At 35.4% G+C, this 16,097-nt stretch overlaps 1 protein-coding gene across 1 annotated transcript in view; it reads right to left on the minus strand.

Moving 5' to 3' along the window:
* Window positions 1-5,712: 5,712 nt before the first annotated feature.
* LOC149818441 (uncharacterized) overlaps window positions 5,713-16,097 on the minus strand; it is a 240,717-nt gene continuing 230,332 nt past the window's right edge. The window contains exons 6-8 of the mRNA XM_089985220.1: window positions 6,865-6,957; window position 6,523; window positions 5,713-6,201 (exon numbers count right to left, since the gene is read on the minus strand). Coding sequence (XP_089841346.1) covers window positions 5,885-6,201; window position 6,523; window positions 6,865-6,957 — 411 coding nt within the window. The 3' untranslated portion in view covers window positions 5,713-5,884. The remainder of the gene's footprint in view (window positions 6,202-6,522; window positions 6,524-6,864; window positions 6,958-16,097) is intronic.

Here is a 16,097-nt window from a genome sequence, read left to right on the forward strand (position 1 = left end):
TAATGATGTTATTGTAGAATCTAGAGATGCATCTTTCATAGAACATAAAAATGCATTTGATTCTCTTCTTGATGGCAGCCGGATTATAGTAGATGATCTTCCTATAAATGACATGATTGAATATTCTAATGATTGTGTTGATGAACCAGAAACTGAAGTTAGACTCAGTAAACACATTAGAAAACCAACTAATTTTGGTTCTGACTTTTATACATTTCTAATTGAGAATGATCATGTGACTTTTCAAGAGGCTATGTCTTCTCAAGATGCTGCCTTTTGGAGAGAATCTATTAATGATGAAATAGAATCAATTATGTCTAATAATGTATGGAAATTAGTGGATTTACCTGTTGGTTGCAAAACTATTGGCTGCAAATGGATTTTCAAAAAGAAATTAAAAGCTGATGGTACAATCGATAAATTTAAAGCATGTTTGGTTGCAAAAGGTTTTAAACAAAAAGAAGGTATTGATTATTTTGATACTTTTGCTCCTGTAACCAGAATATCTACTATTAGAATTCTGATTGCCATGAGTGCCATATATAAGCTTCAAATTCATCAAATGAACGTGAAAACGGCCTTTTTGAATGGAGAATTAGATGAAGAGATATATATGGAGCAACCTGAAGGTTTTGTAGTGCTAGGGCAAGAGTGCAAAGTTTGCAAACTTGAGAAATCCTTATATGGATTAAAGCAAGCCCCTAAGCAATGGCATGAAAAATTTGATAGTTCTCTGGTGCATAATGGTTTTAAAATTCATGATGCGGATAAATGTGTCTACAGTAAAGTAGATAGTAGCTCAATTATTATTATTTGTTTATATGTTGATGATATGCTTATTTTGGGTAACAATAGTGAATGCATAAATCAAACAAAAAGATTTTTATCTTCCTTGTTTTGTATGAAAGACTTGGGTGTTGCAGATGTTATTTTAGGAATCAAAATTATAAGAAATAAAAATGACATTGTATTATGTCAATCACATTATATTGAGAAAATTCTTACAAAGTATGGATATCTTAATAGTTCACCAGCATGCACCCCATATGATCCAAATATGAAATTGACTCCTAATGATGGTGCTAGTGTTAAACAATTAAAATATGCCAGTGTTATAGGTAGCCTTATGTATGCAATGAACTGCACAAGGCTTGACATTGCCTATGCAATGAGTAAAGTGTGTAGATACACTAATAATCCTGGTCATCAACACTGGAATGCAGTGAACAGGATTCTTAGATATCTAAAGCATACTTTAGACTATGAAATTCACTATACCGAGTTTCCTGCTGTTATTGAAGGGTATAGTGATGCAAGTTGGAATACTGACTTTGAAGATTCCAAGTTTACGAGTGGTTGGGTTTTTACCCTTGGAGGAGGAGCAGTTGCATGGGGGTCTAAGAAACAGACCTGTATAACTCATTCTACAATGAAATCTGAGTTTATTGCTTTGGCATCTGCTTGTAGAGAAGCTCAATGACTTAAAAATATGCTAGTGGATATTCCACTAGGTGAGAAGCCTATACCTGCTATTTCAATGTTCTGTGATAGCCAATCAGCTATATGTAAAGCAGGTAATATGAAATACAATGGGAAGTCTAGACATATTAGTCTAAGACACAGTTTTATAAAACAAATGATTGATGACAATATTATTTCATTGAAATATGTGAAGTCATGTCAAAACTTGGCAGACCCATTTACGAAAGGCCTTTCGAGAGATGTCATCAATAAAACTTCGAGGAGAATGGGAATTAAGCCAATTAAGTCATCACCTAAGGATACCCAACCTAGAGCGCTGGAGATCCCACATGCATAGGTTCAATGGGAAACGAATTGGTGAATGACAGATATTGAGCATATTTATGTAAGCCCATTATTGATGTGTGCTCATGAGCTGTAACTAATATGAGGGTTGAGCTAATAGCTCTTAATGAGTTTGTAGGCCTTAAGGCTAAGGTGTGTGTTACAGTACACCTAGACAAACTCACCTATATGAGTGTAGAAATGTGAGTCATTTCTTATGAGAATTCGCAATTCTCTAGAGCACTCATGAATCCAGGAAAGCACAAGGCTCTAAATGTGCCAACATGAAATCCACACAATCGTACTTTTGGAAACCTATGTATGATTGAAAACTCCGTTAACAATATAAGGAGCTAAGTTCAAGGTAAGTCCACTTAGCACCTTGGTTAATTTAGGTTTTCTTTCAAATAGTGGGGGTTCAAGTCATGCAGACACTCTCACTAATGCATAAGTTTCTATGCAAGCCAAATATATTTTAAAACTAGTGGGGGATTATTAGGAAAGTTTTAAAATATTAATGATTACTACCAAAAGAGTTTTGAAAAAGTTTAGTCCCATATCTAAGAGAGAAAAGTTTTTCAAGAGGTTTAAATAGAGAGCTTGTTATCTATTCTTTACTTTGGTAAGCCTTGATGCTTTAGGTGGATTGCGGACGTTGCTGCGCATTGTGCAGCAACGAACGCGTCGTTCGCGCACACGCGCGTGCGCAAGGGCGCTTGAGGCGCAATGTGGCACTTTGCACTTTGCACTTTGCACGCTCGCAGCGGTGCGAGGTGCTTATGAGGTGAAAATATCCGTTTTGTTTTTCGGTTTGAGTTATCTGGCCATTTGAAAAGCTTTAAGTTGCATGCATATCGAGTTAATGTTGCATTGTGACTGTTGGGCGGTTTTGGAGGCCTTTGATTGACAGTCAAAGGTGGGTGACCGTTCAGGTCTTTTTCGTCCTATTTTCAAACCGTCAGATTTATGGCCATTAATCTCATTTATCGCAAAACGTTTTGGCCTCTCTAAAAGTCTATAAATATCTTCTATTTCGTCTTTTGAATATACAAGAATTTTACGACTCTCAAAAAAAAAAAAAATCTTCTTCTTCCTTCTTCTCGATTTGGCTTGCAGAGTACAAGTGTGGTAGAGATCATCTGTCCTTTCGAAGCAGTGACTCTCTGGAGGTTCAAGCCTAGTTGTATCCTGGGAACTCAGTCGCATCAAACCCCTTTTCGCATCTTTGGTCTTTCCGGAGTGGGGCAATTGAAGTTCTAAAGATAGCGATCTTAAGAACGTGCCTCTAGGCTTGAGATCTCTTTTCTGAAATCCATTTTCACAAGGTTGGTGTAACATTTATACCTAGTCAGTCAGGAGAAGAGACCCTTGCATGCAGAAATTTGAAAGGTTCATTGTGAGTAGGGAGGTGGGAGCGACTCCGTGATGGACGAGCCACCATGGGGCGGCGCCTATATCCATTTTGGATCACACGTCAATAATGCTCGAATGGGAGGTAAGATGGATGAGCAATCGAAGGTTCAAGTTTGAACTATGGTAGTTGAGGGACCCAAAGCTGGTTGAAAGCATAGAAGGATGGTGAGCCCACCCGCAGGTAGCCGCTTAGGCTGTTCTTATATTCACAAAAAAATAAACCACATAAGAACTCGATTAATTGAGTGATCCAAAGGAGAAGGGGTTGTGAGATTCAAGCAGATAGAGGAACTGTGTTTAATGCAGAGGGAGATGGCAGCATGGCGGGGTGATGCACATGAGGTGGAGGGATTAAATGACAGGAAAAAGCTATTGATCGATGATATATCAGAATGAAGAGCAAGGCAGGAGATTAAATGGAAGCAAAGATCCAAAGTACATTAGATGTGTTGTGGCGATAAAAACACTAAGTTCTTTCGCTTCCTCTAGAAGAAATAACTTCACTTGGCCTTGTCAATTGGAGGGCATCTTTATGAGAATGATGAAATCTAAAGGGAGGCAACAAAATACGTTAGTGACTTTTTTTTACCTCCAATATGGGTGAGGACTCTCTTGACATAAGTGAGACCCCCATGGGTTGTTTTGATTCGAGGGTGCAAGACTTCGTGAACAGGGGTTTATTGGTAGATGAAGTCAAGCAAACAAAATGAAAACTCCTCAACAACAAGGCCCCGTAGGTGGACGGATTCCTTGTTGAATTTTTTAAGGTGGCTTGGCCAGCATGCCAGAGAGACTTTATGGCAGTGTTTAACGATCTTTATAGAAACTCATGTTTGCCAGGGACATGGGGGTGAATCCCTCTTGGTCCTCTTTCCTAAATAACCTAGGAGATTGAGATTAAAAAGTTCAGACCAATTTCACTCTTAGGCACCCTGTTCAAAATTATAACCAGGGAGATAGCAAATTTTATGCAAATGTCCTCCCAAATATGCAAATTTTATCCCAAAATATGCAAACGGCGTTCTTTTATTTTACGATTTTCTCCCAAATATGTACTTTTGAAGCGGCACTAAAGGCAAAAGCTTTGCTAAAGGCTTTAGTGATACTTTTGAAGTGTTGCCAAATGCCCATCATGCTTTTGGAGTGTCAGTTTTTTTCAACAAACTCTTTTTACTATAAATCACATAAGAGCACAAGCCGGAAGACATTTGGACATTCACATCTGAAGGTCAGAACATTCACAAATGTGAAAGCATAAGGACATTCGCAAATGTGTAAGAGAAAATTCACATATTTGGATATTTGAGAGGGAAGTTCACATATCAAAGGAAATTCACGTGTGAAGGGTGAAAAAGTCCTTTTACAACCGAAAAGTTGTGATTTTTGACATGGGCAGATTTCTCCCTATGCGCTGCAATCTAACAGTAGATGCAATTAATTGAATATCTCCATGTCCCATGTGATTAAATTTGTAAATCCAATACCTTTTTATTTTACAGCATTCTACACTTTTTCCACATGCATCTAATTGACATACTTGTACTTGATTTGGTACTCATAGATATACTTGGTTATCAAAACAACCACTAAAAATGACATGATATGTGACTTCTAATTTCTCATGTTAATCATATTTCTTCTTTTTACATTTTCATAACTTTTTGAATATTTTAAATATATAGTTTTATTTCATGAAAATTTGTACTTTTAAATATATTAAGAAAAAACTCCCGAGTCAGCTGAGTTGACTTGCCAAGTCATGAGTTGCAGGTCAACTGAGATTTGACTGAGATTCTTGGTTTGTCAACCATGCATACACATGCCCGCAACACACACACACACATGTGCACAAGCGAGCACACACACACACACACACAACATGCAACTCAACATCTCACCCTATTTTGCAAAAATATGTGCACATGTCAAGAAATAAAAGTGAAAGAAGGTCAATGTCAAAATTTCCCAAACACCAAAACTTTCTAATCCAATAAGCCATCGACGACAAATTCTAGAAAGAAAATATGAATAGAAAATTAGATGAAAAGTTAACATTATTCGTCTTTAATAAAGCATGTACACTGTACACTGATAGGTATTTGTACGAGCAGGACAGAACTCGATTGTGTCCCCTACAAAAGACACCATACATATTACAGCGAGGATGAGATGAAATGCCATCACTACAACCAGCACACAAAAATAGATAGAACTGAGAAACAGATCATATGAACCAGTTATAAAAGAGGGGAGCTGGGCACAGCTATCCAAGGGGACAATCAAATGCACAGATAACAACTGATTACACTAATAGCTAGATTATTAAAAGTTGCATTATAGTAGCCAAGGTGTGCAACGTTTGAACCCAACTAGGGATAGTTACCCAGCTTGACAATCGAAGAAGCAGGAAACATATAACAGTAACAGTAATGCCGATGATGGAGAAAAAAAGTGAAACATCAGTTAGGAAAATTAGCTGAATAGAAAACCAAATGAAGAAATTTAAGATATAAATAACCAAGCAAACCAATTAAAGGTTGACAAGAGAAATTCAGATTCCAGAACAGCTAAACAATGTGAAACCAAATAACAAGACGATAAATCAGAGGGACACTAGAAACAAAAACTTACACGCAAATGCTCAACCAAGAAAACACAATTCTTTCTAAACTAAGTGATCGGATAAACCCATCGGCAATCGGTGAAAAACACAGAGACCACACCTCTGTTGTACAGGCGGGATGCCTTCCTTCTCTTCCACACGCTCCTTGATCCTGTCGATGGTATCGGTTGGCTCGATATCGATCTCTATTTCTTTCCCGGTAAGTGTCTTCACCTTGATCATCGTTCCACCCCTAAGCCTCAAAACCAAGTGAAGGGTGGACTCCTTCTGGATGTTGTAATCTGAAAGAGTCCTCCCATCTTCCAACTGCTTCTCTGCAAATATTAGCCTCTGCTGATCAGGGGGAATGCCTTCTTTATCTAGAAGAAAACATAACACCCATATTCTCTATTTAGACTATCACCCACAAAACCAATAGAAGAAAACAATGGAAGGAACATTGAAAAGAGGGAATAGGACCAAAAGAATCCATTGAAAAACAAAAAGAACAACAGAAAGGAACTCATTAGTTCGTCATAAACCAAATCTCCGTCTCAGAAATCAGACCGAAAAGATGAAACTCAGAAAACCAGCCGAACCACACAAAGGCCCAAACCTCAACTTCTTAATCCATGCAAAGTTTGTAATCCAAAAACCCAACACATTCCTTCAAAGGGGACCTAAAAGATGGATTTGTGAACCCTTTTTCTGTTCTAAAAGCAAGACCACAAAAATAAAACGAAAATTAAGAGCCAAAAACATGAGCTCTTCCATCAAGAGAGAGAGAGAATCAATAGATGGGTATGTCACTACCAATCAGCAAAACGGTAGTCCGAAATGAGAAAGAAGAAAAAGAAAAACCAAATTTCATACTCAGAGCACCGGTTTCTCCTCCTGCTCCTGACACAAATCCCTCGGAAAAGCAATACCAACAAACCAAAAGCGCCCAACAAAATGAAAAGAAGAAAAAAAAAAGGAAGAAAGGGCACGAAGAGAGAGAAAAAAAAGAGAGGGAGGCGTGATCTCCTGTGCCTCCAAAGCACCTGAATCTTGGCCTTGACGTTTTCGATGGTATCGCTACCCTCGACCTCCAAAGTGATCGTCTTCCCCGTCAGGGTCTTCACAAAGATCCGCATCTCTCTCTCTCTCAGGAAACAAGGGAACGACGTTTTTTTCAATTGGTCGTCGTATTTATGTTGGAGTACTCTCTCTCAAGGTTGTTAAATGCGATGGGAGGGGAGGCAGTAAGAGAAGGACCACCCGCCCAGCTGGTACGGAAGCGAGGGATATGCCGGTCGTCCGGTGGTTGGAGAAGACTGAGCAGCAGCTGCAGCATAGCAACTCCGGTGGTCGGTGGTCACAACTGGCCGGAGGTTGATGAGGGCGCATCATAGCAACGCCTCAGTACCTTGAGCGTGCGCCTCGCCTCTGAGGCGTACGCCTCTCACAACACTGCTCTCTCTCTCTCCTTCGTATTTATTTGAGAAAATCCCATTTAAGGCCAACACTTTACCCCTTATTCCAGGCATGGGCCTCACATTTCTGACATTCCACATATAGCCTCTGTTTTCTTGTAAAATTCCAAACAAAGGCCTTAACGAAATCGGATTCGGAGTTGGATCCGATTTTAAAAAGCAATCCGACTAAATGCTAGTAGATTGGGCCGGGTCGGGCAGCCCGTGCCCTGCCTTCAGCCTGGCTCAACCCGTATATAATAATACTAATATAAGTTATATAACATAGAATACTATATATACAACATAGAATATAATGTATATTTTATATATAATATATATTATATATAATATACATTATATGCAAACCTCATTTGAAGTATGAGATAAATGTCATTAAAAATATCACAATTAATAATTGAGAAGTGTTGTTAAAGTCTTATAGATGTTAAACAGCATTTTTGAAAACCAACGTCAGCACTAGCAAAGCAATAAACTCTGTTACTATTTTCAAACATTTCAATAAACAAGTTAGAGAAATAAGGACTTTTCTGATAACAAAAGTCATTCGGATTAACTCATTTTTTAGGTGTTTGATCTGATATCCCATCATACTCATTTTTTCTTTTGTTTTTAGGTGTTTGATCTGATACAAGGTTTGTACCTTGGCTTTAGACAACAACCATTTGCGTTAAGGAAGATATTTTTGATCTCTTTCATGTTTTCGAGAGAGCTTTGTTGCATTTTGATCTTCATTCACGTGTGCAGTATTTTATTTATTTTTATTCACATTAGGGTACAAGATTTTACATTATTCAACATGTTTAGAATTTAGGATAGGTCGATCAAACATGAAATCGTGTTTCTATGGTTCGATTTATGTTATATTCATATTTAAAACCCTATTTTGCTTTCATAATATCCATTTTAATTCGCAGAAGCGATTTAACCTATTTTCTAATGAAAAATGATGTAGATTTGTATTTAAATTCATGTTATAAGTTAGATTTGATATTTGTAATATGCTGGATATGTTTATGCCTGGAGTTAATATGATTTTGATGGATTATAAAGTTGTTTGGATGTTTTTATAAACTCAAAATCCTTTTTCAAAAATCAATTTTGAGAAAAATATATTATCTTAAGTAAAAATGTTGGTTATTGTGTTTAATTCATGATATGCATGATACTTCTGTGTTACATATATGTAACATGCTTACATATATTTATGTATAAATATGATATGTTTTTTATGAGTCAAAATCATTGGTTGCATATTCTTAGTGTTTTGGATGAAAACATAAAGTTCTTGATGTGTTTCTTAAAAACTGCATGTTGTTATGTATTTTTATTTCGATCTGTTGTAAAGAAAAATATAGTTTTCAAGTCGATGAATCCATAAATTATGAATTTAGAAATGTTTCTGACATACAGAAGCAATTCAAAAAAAAATTGAGCTCAATGAGTTTCGGGTTTAGAGATATGACCTCCGCAAGTCGACACAAAATTTATGTCCCGATAGAAAATCTTTGTAGGCTGCATATTTTTGTTAAAATTATACCTCCCAAATTATTCTAGATTTATGGTTGATATTTTTATATGTGTTAGCTTATATATGGCAGAACACACGATAAAAATCATGTAGGCAGATTATTTACAGTTTAAGAATTAAAAATCTTGAAATTTTGGTCCAGAATCTGTAATTTCTAAAAAATAGTTTGCTAAATAATATAAATAGTCTGTATTACAAAATTTTTAATTATTTAAAAAAAAAAATTAAGTCTGGGTTTTTGGGGACATCTGTTAGACATATCAAGCCAACCATAGTAAAAAATTTAGAATTTATTTCGTTATGTGTGATGAATGACTAACTTTTCTTTGAAAAGATCAAACCGGACTAGACTGTTCAGTGAACAAAAAATAATCGATGTTTCTAAAAAATTTATTTCTTGACTCTGAATGGGTTTAGGTCAGTGTTTCTTCTTGTAGATAGCTAATGTGTATATGAATGTACATTAAAAATCTTAGATCCAGAATCACTTTATATGATTTATGTTTGAGCTTCTAAGAACATGTAAGATTCTGTTTTTACAGTTTTGCATGTAAATTGTTTTTGCCAGTTTGCATGTGATGTGTTGAATTACATGCATGTATTGGTTCCAGATTTGAACCAGGTTTATTATATGCAATATGATAATAATGTATAGCCTAATGTGATGTTATATATGCTTATGATGATTATGTATAATATGTTATTATGGTATGTGGCTTGTGAACATGATATGTCGCATAATGCAAAATGCTTACTTGAATGTATGAGACGGTTCAAAAGGTGAATGAGATTGTATTGTGACTTATGATTAAGCTACACATGGGCCTATTGAGGCTGTGTGTGAGTAAAATATTATTGTAATAATCATATGAATGCATTATTTATATTGTCTTATGATGCATATGATTAATTATACTTATTGACATATAATGATACACTGTTATGACTGAGTAGGGTGGTAGCCCAATCAGATGATGCATGATGAGGTGCATGTTATGGATATACAGATCCATTATGTTTTTGTGGAAAGAGTGTATGATAATTTAAAGAGGTATAAGAGACCTTAACAATATACCAATAATATGATTCATTGATTGTCCTCTGATGATGGTGGGATCCTTGGATGACGGTCATGAGGGACCATGAGGATACTGAACAACATTTGCATTGTTTGTCCCAAGAACCCAATATGGAGGTTCATGTTCCTAGCCATGATTGTAGAAAATTTTCCACCATTTTGTCGAGGATCGTGAGATTGGCTCAACTGTAGCATATTAATATATTAAGAAAAATAGTGTTGGAGGATGTGTAGGCCTTGCCGTCATGACATTGGGTGATGATGCTCGAAGTCGATCGAGAAACATATATGAGATCCTAGTACATAATAAAATATAATTGTGTATGATTAAGATATAGTTGGGATCTACCTTGGACCTCAGAATTTTACCCATGCTAGTATCCGCGAAGTGGTTAGGAGAATAACTTAAATTGGTTTGTATTAAACATATACATGCATTCAAAAGAAACATTCTATACGGAGATAAAAGTTTTTCATGCAATTTGCATTGGTTCATGTATTGTATATGCATAATATATGCATCGATTTTTGTATCATGTGATATTGCAAGTATGCTTGAATTTATTTATGTTGCAAGCATATCTGAATCGTTATGTGCACATAAATATTTTCTAAACTTGATGTTTAGTGGATTTATACTTTATTCTTTACTATTGGATAACATAATATTTTGTATGAGAACTGTGAGTTCTCAAACTTAATCGAGTAGGTGATGATGCAACTAGTTTTGCTAGAGATGGCAAAATTTATTATGGTTGCTGGATTCTATATGTTATGGGATTGATTAAACTTTATGAACTTAAAGTTAAAGTTTATTAATTTTTAATTTTGGTTTGAACTATTTCATTTTAAATTATGGTTTAAAATGGATGATTGGTGTGTTGGGATGTGAATCTGTGATGTACCCTAGATTCGTGGGATGTTTTTAGTATTAAAAAAAAAGTTGTATTTCGTTTTCATCTTGACAAAGGGATCTTGTCTTTGGTGTCTCTTTTGCGAACTTAGTTCTAATGGGCTATAAATGCTAGTGCTTGCGTAGAAGTTGACCTCTTAGAGCTTAGTTTGGTTGAAGCAGGACCATAGATCAGTTATAGCATCATTCACTTTCTTTAAAAAAAATCATATATTTTTAGAGATGAATTTGAGGTCGTTACATAGTTGATATCAAAGCAGGTTTAGAAACAACATCATGATTTATAAATTCATGATCTAGAAAATAGTCTATGCATCACCGATAACAGAAATGTAAATCTACTAATCAGAGTTCAAATAGGAAACACTGAAAAACTGACATCTCTTGACTACTTCCAAATACGACTCCACGATGCTCCAATTATGCGTTACCTGAAAAATTTTAATGCAGAAGGGTCAGACTCCCCTGTCTGCGTAAGAAGCATTATATCTATATGTGGTGCTCAGTGTCCTGTGTACAAATATGTGCAACAACTGCAGATATAACTAGCATGGAAATTTATATCATTCTAAGAAAATGATTATGCTTTCAATTCATGATACAGTGCAAAAGAGGATTGAACTAAAGATACATTTATCCACATTAGCACAAGCTATAGATTCTACAAGTTTTACGAAAGTCATATCAACAGTACATAATTCTTCAGGAATAAGTTTTCAGTCAACTTAAATTATTTAATGTTTATCTTACTCTCACCCTGTGGGTAAGCACAGGCATAGACATTGTAGTGAACTGAGACCATACGGTGAGATGCCTAACTCTCATGAAAACACGAACGTCCATGAAGCTCATACCACCTACCCTCTCCAAGTTAGATCATGGATCCGGTAACATACACCATCTTTCAGGTGTACCCAGAGCCTAGAGAATCCAGTAACATATACCGTCTTTCAGGTATACCCAGAGTCTCAAAGGTTTTATATTTCATTTTACATTTTCTTTATAACCAAGTGCGAGCTATCGCACTACGAGGGGTCTGGTAACATATACCTTCTTTCAGGTATACCCAGAGCCTCAGAAATCTCATATTTGATTTCTCAATTATTTTCCTGTGCGAGTCATCGCACCAAAGATGATTCTCAAAATCCCGAACCCGCCTTGGGGTTCACACACATTGTATGGACTTAATTTTTTTTTTTTGTCAGGGTGCCATGAGCACCATCAAGATAGCATTTCTCGGAACATGGCTCGACTCGGAGCTCACAGTCATCATTTTTTTTTTTTTGAAGTTATGAGCTAGGGTGTAAACAATAGCATGTGCTTGAATCCACAGAAAAGCAATTGACAAATAATTGAAGGTAATGGTGCCCTTTTTGTTCCACAACCCATAGAAGCAGAAAATCAATTAAAATAAGGCACAACAAGTACAATGTTAAGTTAATTATTTCAAAACAAACAAAGCAGTAACAGTGCCTGAACAATTACTTTAATAATTGTTGCATCAACCAATTCACCAAATTGGCTCATGTGTTGCCTTAAACCTTCATCATCTACCTCCCAAGGAACACCCAAGACCTGAGAAGTTTTATACAAAACAGGATAAATATATTCCCATAAGTAAATGTATAAGGAGTAGGTTTCATAAATAAGCATACCACCAGCCTTGTGCTTCCTGTAGACATTGTTCTCCCACTCCACTCCTTACAAATGACCTTCAACACAACGAAGTAGGGGAAAATATGCTTAATCATTCATGAACTGGCTACATTCAGAAAAATACCACAAATGAAAGCGACCAACATAGTCTATATTACAGATTCATAATACATTAATGGCTGGCATGATTCTTAGCAGTTCACATAAATGCATCAGCTTTAATTTCATGTTTTTGCACAATTTCATTCGGTGGAGTTGTAAAACCTGCTCCCTTGGTAAGGGACATTACTAATCTCTTCTTTCAAGTCAAGCGAAAAAAGGAGAGAAAGAGAGACAGATCTTATATTAGCATAACAGCTATATCTTCAGTTGTTTAACATATCAAAATCCATATCTGAAAAGCAACAGCAGACACACCAATAGTATGTTACAAACCAATCATGCATGTGCACACATGCACACACAATACACAATATCAGTCACACTCAAGAATGTTGGGGTAGATTAAGACATCATCATGCTCTTATGCATAATGCATGCACATACACATAATTTTGCATATAAATAGAATCACATATGAATTCACCATTACAACACAAACCAAGAAATAAGTGTTTCATCTTATCGTATATGAATTCACCAACAGATGAGAAATTCACAAAACAACCATAATGCAGCAATATACTGTAACTAACACATATCTCCAAACACAAGTTCCATTCTTCTTCAATTCACCAACCGGAGCTCAACAGAGCCTGTCGGTGCCCACTTTCACGTTTGGGGAACTGAACTTGGGTCGGTCCAGCTGACCCGCACTCAACCTAGCCAAGCTGAGTTGAGCACGAGTTTGACCTCGATGTCACCAAAAGCCATCACCTCCTTCAGCGAGGTCATTTCGCCAACCTTGACCCTACCGCTTGTGGTCGTCACCTTCGCCACAACCTTGTTCTTCACTACCATCATCGGACTGGAAACCGAGGTTAGCATACGTGTCCTCGCTCATAGTTGGATCGTCAATAAAATACGATCAATGTCATGCTAATCGAGGAGAATTCTCGAGGGCCTTTTTGAAATTTCTTTATTTCTCGTGAGACCACATGCATTACAAGGTAGGTTTATAATAACTTTAACATATATGTGTAGTTTTAGGGTTTTTGAAATGCTTGGGGTTTTCATAATTACATAGTTTATATATATATATATATATATATATATATATATATATATATATATATATATATATATATATATATATTAAAAAATTGTTTGTGTTGCATGCCTTTTGAGAAAATATATATTTAAGTAATATTTGTTTTTCATAAACAAGAATGTGCATATGTTAAAAAAGTATCAAAATTTTCCATATGTGAGTATTTTGAACATGTTTTCAATAAAAGACACGTATATGTTCAGGTTTTACAAACATATTCTAACATATGTATTTTGGATTTTATGAATAGTTAAATACGAGTGTATTTCAAGATTTTATGAATAAATATATGTATATGGCTCATGTTTTTTGAATATGCATGTTTCTGAAATTATTACGTAGTTTTAAGCCTGTGTAAATGCTTATGATGAATGATAAAATGCATATCAAAGATGCTGCATAGTATCTATGATGAAAAGCATGTTATTCAATTGTTATTTTATGTGAGGCAAAACAGGGTGGTTCAACAAAGAGAGGACGTTGTTCAGCAGGAGCGGCTGAGAGCAGTCACCAGGAGTCAGTGAAGGTGGCACTGGTGGGTGCCATCGGTGGCTGCCCAGTTGGTGGGAAGGAGAGAATCGGGTGGCAATGGTATGGTGCAAGACGAAAATCAGGAGAGAGATGGGCAGTGGTGGTGGTGGTGGTGGTGGTGGTGCTGGGTTTACACGAGAGAGGGGAGAGTGAAGGGTGAAGGGGAGCATGAGTGAAGTTTATGATACTAGTGAGAGGGAATGTAATGGGCAGAGGGGGCATAAGTAGAGTATTTATAGGAAGAAAAAAAGGAAAAAATCCAATTAGAAAGGGGGAAAACCTTTTTTATTTGAAAAAAAGTAGGGGGAAAAAACATTTTCAAAGGCGAGTGTGGAAAGAAAAACTTGAAATTAGAATTTGGTTTTGAATTTCTTTTTAGTTTTAAGTAGGAAAACAAGTGGGCTTGGATTTGGATTTTGGTGAGACCTATTTGGATCTCATTAAATCCAAATCCAACCTACTAATATATATATATATATATATATATATATATATATATATATATATATATATATATATATATATATATATATATATATATATATATATATATATAATTAAATTCATTTGGGTCATAAGTGGACTTAAATCCTATTTATTTAAATGAGATTCATTTGGGTCTTAGGTGGATCCAAACAAATTTATTATACTTTAATAGGATCCATTTGAGTCACAAATGGATCTAAAATTTTATTTACTTGATGAGATCGAATTGGGTCTCCAAGTGGATCCAAAAGTCCTTTTCTTAGTGAGATCCATTTGGGTCATCTAAATATATCCAAATCTTATTATACTTAGTAGAATTCATTTGGGTCTCTAAATAAATCCAAGACACTTTCTACTTTAAAGAAAGATCCAATTGCATCTCAAATGGATCTAAATTTCTTCTATGCCTGATTTAAGCCCCGATATAAATCAAAACCCTACCCAAATCTATTTCGGTTGACTGAAATCATTTGGAGATCCAATCCTAAATAACTTGAGATCGAGTGGATCTTATATGTTCATTCAAATAGTTCAAACTTGCGTTTGAGTTGGTTGATCCTCTTAGATCTATATTGAGGTCGAGATCCAAATACTTCATACAAAACCTCATAACTGCCCAATTAAATATCAAATAACTTCAATAAATGCCAAAATATTATCCATAAATAACTGCTAATTAATCAATCAATATTAGCTAAGTAATTTGCTAAAAAATGATATTTAATCAAAGTTAAATACCAAAATAATTCACAAAAAAAATCTTTTATTTATTTAAAAATTTTGAGAAATTTATAAACTTTACATTATTGCTCAATGAATATTATTTCAATAAAGAGCAATTGGCAATCATTGATGTTAAGTCAATTTAGTTGTTTGAGCAACTGTGTAACAAAAGACTTAATGATATAGAACGATTTCAATGGCTATTAATATAGTCAAAAGATCGAGAAGTTGTTATCGACAAAAGGTTTAATAATCTTTAGCACTATCATAATTTTTTAAAGATCATGTGATAAGAAATAACTATAAAATAAAATTTATGAAAAACTGCAATAACAGAGTAATTGTAGTATGCATGAGAAATAACTTGCGGACTATGGTTCATTCCACTTGGAGGATCCATTGAACAAAGGTGCAGAAAACATCATTCTTTCAAGTGAAGAAGTATCAAAGTGAGCATACATGTGGTGGATCATTGGACAACGTAGTAGTGAAAAAAATATCTTTCAAGTGGATTTCAAGTGTTATTCTTGAACACTTACACGATAACCCAAAGTTAACTCTAAAAGAAATCTTAAATGACATTAGTCACAAGGAAAGTATGAAGGTTACGTACAAACAAGCATGACATTAATGAGAAATGACTAAGGTGATCCTATATGGTTTATTCGAAGAG

The sequence above is a fragment of the Nuphar pumila genome, chromosome 13 (genome assembly GCF_984573655.1).
Source record: "Nuphar pumila chromosome 13, dmNupPumi1.hap1.1, whole genome shotgun sequence".
Taxonomy (NCBI): domain Eukaryota; kingdom Viridiplantae; phylum Streptophyta; class Magnoliopsida; order Nymphaeales; family Nymphaeaceae; genus Nuphar; species Nuphar pumila.